The sequence below is a fragment of the Oenanthe melanoleuca genome, unplaced genomic scaffold (genome assembly GCF_029582105.1).
Source record: "Oenanthe melanoleuca isolate GR-GAL-2019-014 unplaced genomic scaffold, OMel1.0 S002, whole genome shotgun sequence".
In the NCBI taxonomy this organism is placed as follows: Eukaryota; Metazoa; Chordata; class Aves; order Passeriformes; family Muscicapidae; genus Oenanthe; species Oenanthe melanoleuca.
In genome coordinates this window covers 958-11,292 of record NW_026612651.1, presented here as the reverse complement: position 1 = coordinate 11,292, position 10,335 = coordinate 958, and the positions used below count along the sequence as shown (strand labels likewise).

Below are 10,335 nucleotides of genomic sequence, written 5' to 3'. Positions count from 1 at the left end.
CCAACTTGAAGACCCCGATCCCCGTCAGCACTTTGCTGCACCCGGTGTCCGGCGGCAACATCATTGGGTTCCGCAGGGTCCGGATCCTCCAGATCCCTTCACAGACACCCCAAGCCCCTCTAAGCACCTCTCCAATCTCCCCCAACCCACCGAGGACCCCCTGAAACCTCCTCCCAGTCTTGTACCAGCCTCCCCGGGACCCACCAAAGCCTTTCCTGTCCCTCTCAGGATCCCACAGCCCCCTCCCAGTTGCCCCCCACAACCCCAGGACTCCCAAACCCTCTCCCAGTCCCTTCCCAGCCTCTCCATGACTCAACAAGACTCCTTCCAGTCTCTTCCTAGCAGAAGCAACCTCATTCCAACCCTACTTTCCAATCCCTGATCTTTTTCCAGCCCCTCCAAGCTCACTCAGATCCCACTCTGTTACACCCAGCACCCCCAAACTCCCTCCCAGTGCCCATCAGGACCGGCTGAACCCCATCACACCCTCCTCAGCATCCTTCAAATGTACAGAGGATGGGCATGGGAAACATTTTCGTGGTTCCCTGGCGGACCATGACCACAAACGAATGCTGCTCCTCCTCTGATGTGCTGCAGCAACTCTCATCTTTTTCCCATGCACGACACTCTAATTGAAAGAGAGACCCCAACTCAAATTAGAGACCCTAACTCAAATTGAGAGAGACCTCTCCTCAAGTTCACAGACCCCTCCCCAAGTTCGGGGACCCCCAAAGCCCCCAGCTCCAATTCCCGCTGGCGGCCCCGTGTGGCAGTGGCAGCACAGCCCTGCACAACCGCAGCCTCCACCGAGCCGCCCCGGGCGCTCCGAACCAGCGAGACGCGGCCGCCGCCTGAGGGCAAACCGGGCCGGGCGGCCCCCCCCCCCCCCCGCGGACTACACTTCCCGTCGGGCCCCGCGCCGAGGCAGCGCCGTCCTCCCAGGAGGCCGCGCGGCGCCGTGCTCTGCCATTGGTCCGATTCGAAAAGAAACCGCGGCCGGACGGAGCGTGCGGCCGGACGTGGCCGGGCCGGGCGGTGAGCGAGCGGGGCCGGGCCGGGGGGACACCGGGCCGGGGGGGGCACCCGGGGGTTGCGCTGTTTGTGAGGCGGGGGTCAGTGAGGGCCGTGAAGCGGTGTGTGCGCTCTCTGAGGCCGCTTCCCCCCGGCTCACCCCGCTGCCATCCCGGTTGCGCGGGAGGGGCTGAGGGGTTTGGGGGGTGCACTCATCTAACAAATATGTTTCCTATAAAGGACGATACGAGTTTTGCAGTGTGGCTTTGTGTAGCTTCCAGATCGGGACCTGAAACAACCCAAGAAGAATTCTTTGAAGGTACCATGAACCAACCAGTGCAAGATTTCCTAGATGTATATAATTGTCTTGTTTTTACATATGGTGTTATAAATGCTGGGAAAACTTACACTTTCCAAGGTAAAAGTAGAAATGAGTTCTTCTTGCAAGACTTTTTTTTTTTTTTTTTTTTTTTTTTTTTTAAGTAAGAATTAGCTCTAGCAGAAACATAACTTCTTCCTTCATTTAAAAGGAAGTCTCTATCCATTTGCTTCTCTAATAGTCTTCAAAAGGTCTCCTTCCATAACAAATTTAACAGCCAACAGACAGTCACTACCTGAGTTAACCTAAACAGTCTTATTACTTTGGAAGGCTCTATAATTTCAGCCAGGTGTATGTGATCTTTCTATTTTTCTCCAAGTATCTTGTACCCCGGGGAGTTGGAAAAAATACATCTTATATATAACAGATTTTGAAAAGTGTAAGTCACTCTACACCAGAGTAGCATTTTCTGAAGTTTTATTATTATTATAAAGGTTATATGCATAAATAAGAAATAATATTTGAGTGTTTCAGTTATAGGCAGAGAATAAATGTTTTGAAACTTATTTGATTATTTTCATGTATTTCTGCCTTAGCTTGAGTTCCCAAGCTTAATAATATCCTAGGACGCCTTGTCTCCTGGTGCACTATTTCTGTTTTGTCAAAGCTCTATATCCTTTCTGGTCAGAAGATGTCATTCTTCTGTTAGTTTTAAACGCCTTTTAACAAATGAGGTGATTTGATTCACATTGAAACAGTTTCTGGATGCAATACCAGTTATTTTATGCAAAGAAATAGTAGAAGGACAGTGAGTTGTGTGTCACTTGAAACTAATCTTTATTGAAGTGACATTCTTTTCTAAGCAATCTTCTGTTGGATTATAATTAAAGACTACTTCCAGTACTTTATCATTTGTCTGCACTTTAACATTACAGGGGAACCCTGTCAATTCAGTCAATGGCAAAGGACCTAAGTGAAGGATGAAGCAGGTTTTTAGGACTTTTCCTCGTTCACCGGTGACTGTTGCTTTGTTCCTGTTAGGTTGAATTACAACTGGCCTTGCAATAAACAAAAGATTGGAGAGGAGATGAGGAGAAACAAATGTAATGCAAGAGTACTTGAGTTTAATGTGGAATTTAGCTGCTAGCTAGACATCTGAGTGCCAACCAAATTTTTTGTGAGTTCTGACTTAGGTGATACAGCTAGTGCTGTAACTATTAAGTGTCCATCTATCTCAAAAGCAGGAGAAATTATCAGCCTGAGACAGAGCAGTAGTTCCTCTTCCACACGTCTATTTTCTCTGTTTTAGAAATCAAATGTAAGTGAACCCTTTTTAAACTTGCATTTGGATCCAGAAAGATTAGGTGTGCTCTGAGGCTTTTATTTGACTCCTTGTCTCTTAGGTACAAAAGTAATATATTCAGAGGAAAGGGTCTGGGACAGGGAAAGGGATGAGTCTTTGCAAGGTGTGCATAAACTGTTTTGGAGGTTCTGTGGCTTTTAGTACAGGACAGCAGCTAAGATCTCATGACCTTGAGACAGTGAAGGCTGTTTACGAAGTACTGTTGAAAAACTATCACATGTCTGTTGGCCATGGGTTTTTTATTTGTTTTCCCTTAAGGCTAAACTTATGCAAAATACTCTAGCAGTTTTTGTTTTGTCATACCCATTACTGATAGAGAGCATGAACTGTTCCTGAAAGCCAAATACTTTTCAAAATTCTGTGATGGTATTTCTATTACCTTGAGAATACAAAGCAAACTCCACTTCTTGCTGTATGTTGTCTTCAAACTCTTCATGTATACTTTGAGATGTGTTACCTTTCTGTCCTCATTTATCCGTATACCTTGTAATAACTGGATTTTTCTTTTGTATGTTCTTTCAGGGACAGAAGGTAATGTTGGAATTCTGCCAAGGACTCTGGCTATGTTGTTTAAAAGTATTGAAGGAAGGCTGTGAACAGCAATGGATCTCAAACCCCATCGGTGTAGAGATTATATAAAGCTGACTGAAAAACAAGTGAGAGAATGTTCCACCCCGAGGGTCTCTCTAGGCGTGAGACCTCCTCAGAGAGGACATGCAGGTGGTCAGGAGTCTGGATTCTCTCGGAGTTCCCAGCAAGAAAGCTTCTTGAGACGACCTTGTGTTGTTGCAAGGCTATTTATTTATCTTATCTTCTGAAAGGTTTCAATCAGCCCGACACAGGTCTGCTCTGCAAAGTGACCATCACAGAACTGCCCCCAGGCGGGCTGTGCCAAATCTTTTATACCTAAAACTACGTATACAATGTTTACAGACCTTTTCCAATGCCATGCAATCTCTTTACAATGTCCAGTTCTTTCCCCATCCAATCTGTGGTTCCCAGGATGCCTCCCCAACATGGATGACATGAAGAAGAAGGAAGAAGGGGCCCACCACACCCAGGTTCCTCCATCTTGACCACATGGCCCTTAATATAAACAATCTAAAAACCTACTTATTCTACATTCTAATATTCTAATTTACACTCTGCTAGCTTTCTTGTTTTGCGATTCTTCCCTCAGTGTTGGCAAACTCTCCCAAGGAGCTAAATCCAGCCCCTGCAGCTCTTGGGCACCATTTGGGGGTCTCAGAGGGGTCTGCCATGGGGGTTTTTGCATCCCCAAAGGAGTCACGGAAATGCCCTGGACTCCCACAAGAGAAGAAACTGCTATTAAAAATTCATTACTTCGTCTCATAAAAGAGGTAGAGGAGCACCTCTTTCTATATTGATGGGCACATGCATCTTTAGATAGCTCCATGTTCTTTGCAGTTGGAAGAGACTGGCTGTATTTAACCATGGATGTGTCTATTTGCTGGCAGCCAAGCATTCAGATTAGCAGCAAAGTCAGCAATAGTGCTGATGAACCCTGTTTCTGGGGATTTTTGTCTTGTGGCTTAATGCTTCATGGGCATATAAACTAAGCTTTTTTTTTTTTTTTTTTTTTTTTTTAATCTTGTAGCTTTATAATTTATCCTCTGGGATAACTGATGCTTAATAAGAACTGAATGTAAATAGTCCTTTCTTTACCTATGAGGATGCTAGTAGGTCTGATCCTTTAAAGAGGGTACTGTCTTTCAGGATACTTGAAAGAAATTTATAGTTTTGAGGTCATTGCCCTTTCAGTTTGACAAATATCCTTAAAGGAAGTAAAAATCTGTTTGAAGCAGCAGGACTATAGAGCTAGTGGACTTCAGGTTTGAATTAAATTACAGAAATTAGCCGGCAGTCTAATGTCCCTGAAAGCATTGATTCATCAGTCTCCATACTGCAGCCTTGAGCTCATGGTTCCTCAGGCTATAGATGAGGGGGTTCAGGACTGGAGGTACCATTGAGTACAGAACTGACAGGGCCAGATCCAGGGATAGAGAGGACATTGAGGGGGGGTTTCAGGTTGGCAAATGTGGCTGTAATGATGAAAAGGGAGACCACAGCCAGGTGGGGGAGGCAGGTGGAAAAGGCTTTGTGCCATCCCTGCTCAGAGGGGATCCTCAGCACAGCCCTGAAGATCTGCACATAGGAGAAAACAATGAACACAAAACACCCAAGTGCTAAACAGGAACCAACAGTGATGAGTTCAAGTTCCCTGAGGTTGGAGTGTGAGCAGGAGAGCTTAAGGATGTGTGGGATTTCACAGAAGAACTGGCCCAGGACATTGCCCTGGCACAGGGGCAGGGAAAATGTATTGGCCGTGTGCAGCAGTGAATAGAGAAAGCCACTGGCCCAGGCAGTTGCTGCCATGTGGGCACAAGCTCTGCTGCCCAGGAGGGTCCCATAGTGCAGGGGTTTGCAGATGGACACGTAGCGGTCGTAGCACATCATGGTCAGGAGAGCAAGCTCTGCTGAGATGAAGAAAAGAAGAAAGAAAACCTGTGCAGCACATCCTGAGTAGGAGATGTTCCTGGTGTCCCAGAGGGAATTGTGCATGGCTTTGGGCACAGTGGTGCAGATGCAGCCCAGGTCAGTGAGGGCCAGGTTGAGCAGGAAGAAGAACATGGGGGTGTGCAGGTGGTGGCCGCAGGCTACGGCGCTGATGATGAGGCCGTTGCCCAGGAGGGCAGCCAGGGAGATGCCCAGGAAGAGGCAGAAGTGCAGGAGCTGCAGCTGCCGCGTGTCTGCCAGTGCCAGCAGGAGGAGGTGGCTGATGGAGCTGCTGTTGGACATTTCTTCTCTCAGGCCATGGGGTCCTGTTAAAGGAGGACACTGATAAGTCAGGGGAGACTTTCCTGAGCAAGGTCAAATATATAAAGAAGAACAACAATTAAACATAGAATAGAAACAAAGACAAGGAATCACCCAAAACACACTATCATTTACATTTATTTTTGTTGTTAAAACTTGTTTAGGAGCAAAGCTTAAGCTTTTCTTAACTCTGGAGTAATTAATATATCAGGAGAGCATTAGATGTTTATCAAAACATCTTTTCTTTTAGACTTCTGCATTCCAGTCTGCTGCACCAGGCAACTACAAACTGCTAGAAAATTAGATATTTGATCTTTTTATTCTAGGCACATATAAGGAATCACCTGAAATGAGTGATTCCCAATGGGTAATTGTGATGCAGAAAATATGTTCTAATAAATATCCAATGTTCTGCTTGCCACAAGCTGCAACTGCAGCTGAGGTGTCTTCCCTGGGACCCACTCGTGAGACAGCAAGCTTCTTCCAGACAGCACCCCAGATGGGACCCAGAGCTACTGCAAACACCAGCAGATTTAGGTGCTCACCTCAAACATACATCCACATCTACAGCACAGAAACATCTTACAAACTGCAGGATCTAATGTTTATCTGATGAGACACGTCCACTATGTTTACTCCCATGAAGTTGCTGCGCATAAATACCTCAATGCCTGAGTCTGCAGTGCTGCTCTATTTGACAGATCAGGGGGAGAACTGACAGTACCCCACAAACCCTGAGTTTTGGTGCACTCCCTCTTAGGCTCATTTTGTTTCAGTGCTGGCCCAGCCCTGCTGCTCTGAGCTCTGGCTCTGACTCTTTTCATACCCCTCTTGCCAGATTGCTCCCAGGAGAGGAGGGGGCAGAGGAACAGCCCATAGCACAGGACAGCTTCACTGTAACTAATTTAGTCTGCCTGGGTGAGTGAAAGCAGCACAACAGCTCTAACAGTGGCTCACTGTCGTTCGTGTACCAGTGGCCTTTGCTCCACCTCAATAAGTTAGAACTCACAATAAAGTCTTTTAGAAATTGGCAAATTTCACAGTGATACCTACAGATTATGGCAGCAACTTGTGCAAGAACAGTAAACAATATTTAACAGGTATTCTTTAACTAAGAAATCTAGCCATACATTATAGTTTTAAATTTAAATATGAAGTAGAATTATTTAATTACATATTGGGGATTAAGTCCCAGAGTTCGTGGATGAGTTAACCAGTCAATGTGCCCCACTAGGTTCCAGTTGTTACTGTTTTGTTCTTGCTGAGCCCAGACAACTCGAAATCTCTCTCGATACCAGGGTAACTCTGGAAGTAGGGGGTGAAGGAGACCCTGGGACAGGCTTCGATGATGGCCCGGCTGGTGACTCGCACACAGACCCAGCAGTGGGTAGTGCGGTGGGTGCGGAGCTGCTAACCGGCCAGCGCGCACGGGCAGGCGCTGCAGCCTCCACCCGCACGGAGGTGGGCACGGGCCCGCAGAGCGCGGGGCATCCGCGGCAGTCACGCACCCGCAGCGCGTTGGGGTTGCTGCGGAGCCGCACCCGGCAGCCGCGCAGCTCCGACAGCAGCAAGCCCCGCTGCAGCAGCTTTAGCTCTCTGTCTTGGGCGCCGCTTAACCTGCACAGCGGCGGCCTGCCCGATTCGCCCTTGGCGAGGCCGGGGCCGGGCGCGGCGAGCTCGGCGGGGCGCGGGGCACCGCTCGGGGCCGCTTCTTCCTTGGGGACGCGAAAGACGAATTTCTTCTTCGGCTGCACCTGCTTTGCTGCCTGTTGTCACCCCGCTTCCCGTGCTCCCTCTCCTTTCTCCCCTTTGCGGGGCTGCGGGAGGAGGGGTCGCGCCCCGGCCTTCGGGGTTGCCACGGTAGCTATCAAGCCTAAGAACAGAGGAGGCGCCACCTCTCCTATGGGCTCCCTCTCCGCCTTCTTCGTAAAAGGCCTTGTCCCCCGGCCCCTCCTCTCGGGGCGGCACCGAGGGCTGCACACACTCGTTATCTCTTTCTTTTTTCCCGACCCCCGTGGGCGGTGCCGGGGACGGCAGCGCGGGCAGTGTGCATGACCGCCAGGGCCCGCCTTCCTCCTCCTTCACTGACCGGGGCCCTGCCTGAGCCGCGCCCCCCCTTTCCCCCCTCTGCGGGGCTGCGGGAGGAGGGGCCGTGCCCCGGCCCGGGCCCGTGCCCGGCGCAGTTGGGACCTATTCTGCTTTCATGGCAGGCGCAACCAGGTCCAAATCTGCTTTCTCTTTTTCTCGGTCCAGCTTACATGCTAATATCAGGAAAAGCCGGGCATATTTTAGCTCTTCAAAAAATTTATCTCTACGCAGTTGGGATATTAAACTTGATATTAATTTGTGATTTAAACTTCCAAACTTAGGCCAGGTTTCTCCATTATCTAATTCATACACTGGCCAAAATTTTTCCGAGAGTCTAATAAGTTTAGGCTTTGAAAGCTCAGACTCTTCTCCAATCAGATCTGCCCAGCTTTTCAATATTAGCCCCAAAGGGCTATTTCTTGGAATACTATTATTATCAGATTCAGAAGAGGATGTGCAACCCATTCTGATATCCTGAACTATACAACAAAGCACAAACCAAACAGTCCAAACAGTCGGGATTTGAAACCACGACCCTTCGAGCCACAGCACAGACACTAATTACCTGCACCACTCTGGCTTCAAGCCAAGAGCACTGCAATTCAAACCTGCTCTTTATGAAGGCAGTCCTTCTTACAGATAAAGAGCAGAATTGTTGTGCTGAGGTTCTCCAAAACAAATTCACACTTAACAAAATTACAAATTACAAATTACAAATCACAAATCTTATTAGCAGCTAACCCAGATGCTAAACTAACAGAATACCCTTTTATTCCGTCACTCACACATCTCTGTTCCCAGGGTTCTTGGCTCTGATATCTCTGGACCTCCGCTGGGGCCTTTTCCAGAGCTGCCGGCCTTAGTCCAGGGATTTTTCCATATGCCTCCTCTCCTGCCTGGCTCGCCAAAAACTGTTGCCTTTACGAGCTGGAACAGAGATCACACAGAGTTAGGGGAAATAAATGGGTATCTATTGAAAGGCCTTCAAAGGCCACACCCTGGCAGCAACAGTGCCACAGTGTGGCCCCTGCCCTGCCCGAGTGGCTCCAAGGTGGATGCAAAAGAGAGCTTGGTCACATGATTTTACATTTTTATAGACTTCAGTCCATTTACATACAGGAGTCAGCCATCCCATTAATAGTTTCAAATTGTAAGGTGTCCTCCTCCTCTTCTCTTGGCTGGCCTGCCCTCCTCTTCTCAGGTTGTTTATACTTTGGGCCTGGAGTCTGAAGAAACTGTCCTTGAGCCCATAGCTGGTATCAGACTGTTTCACCTTTATTACCCTAAAGCACAACAGAAAGCATACCCAAGCAGAACAGAAAGCTGGGATCTGAAGGCATCAAAAGGATGCACTGCATTTCAGAAGGGTAAAATCTGTTTATTAGAACAGCATGCTGTCTTTCATACACTCTACAAAGTTTACACTTTATTCATTGGTTACAGTAGATCGACATGAGGTTCACTGGTGTAAAACCATCTCCACCTCTGTTTCTCACAAAACTTTTCTAAAAATACTTTTCTCAGCTGCAGGTTTGTTTCTTCTTGCTTATTTTCTTCTTCTCTTCTCAGTCTCCATACCAATGGCCTTGATAAAACTACTTTCAGAAGTAAACCTTATAAATTAACTCTCTCTGGCTCACAGACCAGCTGTAATCCCCTTCCATAATCCAACCCCCCCCCCCTTTTTTTTTTAATTTAAACCAAGAGTGCAGCTACTAAGGATTTTGCAGGGCTCTTGCAGAAATCCAAGCAGACAGCTGGGAGACAAAGCAATACCTCAACTCTCAAGGAAACCATTCAATTATTCTCATCTTCAAAATTAAAATATTCCCATAAATTGACTCATTGCAATCTGGTAAATCCATAAAATACACACTCTCAGAATCCCGGCATCCATAACCTTACATTATCAATAAAAATTACATTAAAAAGACACATAGAAAATGAGCTTTCAAATAGAGTTACAGACTCCACAATCCCTTGATGACACATTTGTGGCAGAATGATACCTTCACTTTTAGTTCAATAAATTTTCCTCCACATAGAATTGCATTTTGTGGCCAAAAGACCAAGTCATCTGTCCACTCACCAATTAGAACTAAGCAGCATCCACTTTACAACTGGCCACTGCTATCATAATGCAAGCAAACCTAGTTGCTTAAAGTGTGGGCTTTCAGCTACTAATTTAACACCCTTATACAAAAGCAATACCTTTCCCCTAGGTACATTGAGTTCCTGTCTTTTGGGGTAGTAAATGCTGTGTGAAAGGAAATGGTGCAAGACACATCACTCAGTCCTGCCAACCTCTCTGTGGAGGAGAACAAAACCTAAAGTAAAGGTAACATCCACCAATTTAAATTTGTGTTTTCAGCCTGAGTCAGATGTCCCCATTTACTTGCCCTGAGTGATCACCTTCACACGGTGTTCTTTCAGAGTCCACACTTCAATCCACCTGATGGTCGGTGTCTCCCATGCATTCTGCTTTGGCTGTGGAATCATCCATCCTGCTCCTTCTGGTGTGCTCCAAGTACGGCTTAACACAGTGAGCAGCAACCCAACAAGGGCCATCCTCATGCCAAAACACAAGCATAGCCTCTTCCCCATGTTATTAATTGCACTGGGCCAGCCCATATTCCAGTAATGAAATCCTTAACCCATACCTTAACATTCTTATGAAAATTCGGCTGTTTAGAATTTAAAGAAAAATCAAGAAATA

At 47.0% G+C, this 10,335-nt stretch overlaps 1 protein-coding gene and 1 pseudogene across 1 annotated transcript; both read right to left on the bottom strand.

Moving 5' to 3' along the window:
* Positions 1-4,301: 4,301 nt before the first annotated feature.
* On the bottom strand, positions 4,302-7,451 carry LOC130266246 (olfactory receptor 14I1-like). Its single transcript, XM_056515580.1, has 2 exons — positions 6,706-7,451; positions 4,302-5,536 (listed from the first exon to the last, which is right to left on the bottom strand). Exon 2 carries the CDS (start codon positions 5,511-5,513, stop codon positions 4,647-4,649), a length of 867 nt encoding a protein of 288 aa, XP_056371555.1. The 5' UTR covers positions 5,514-5,536; positions 6,706-7,451; the 3' UTR covers positions 4,302-4,646.
* On the bottom strand, positions 6,694-7,297 carry LOC130266247 (tubulin-specific chaperone C-like; annotated as a pseudogene).
* Positions 7,452-10,335: the final 2,884 nt, after the last annotated feature.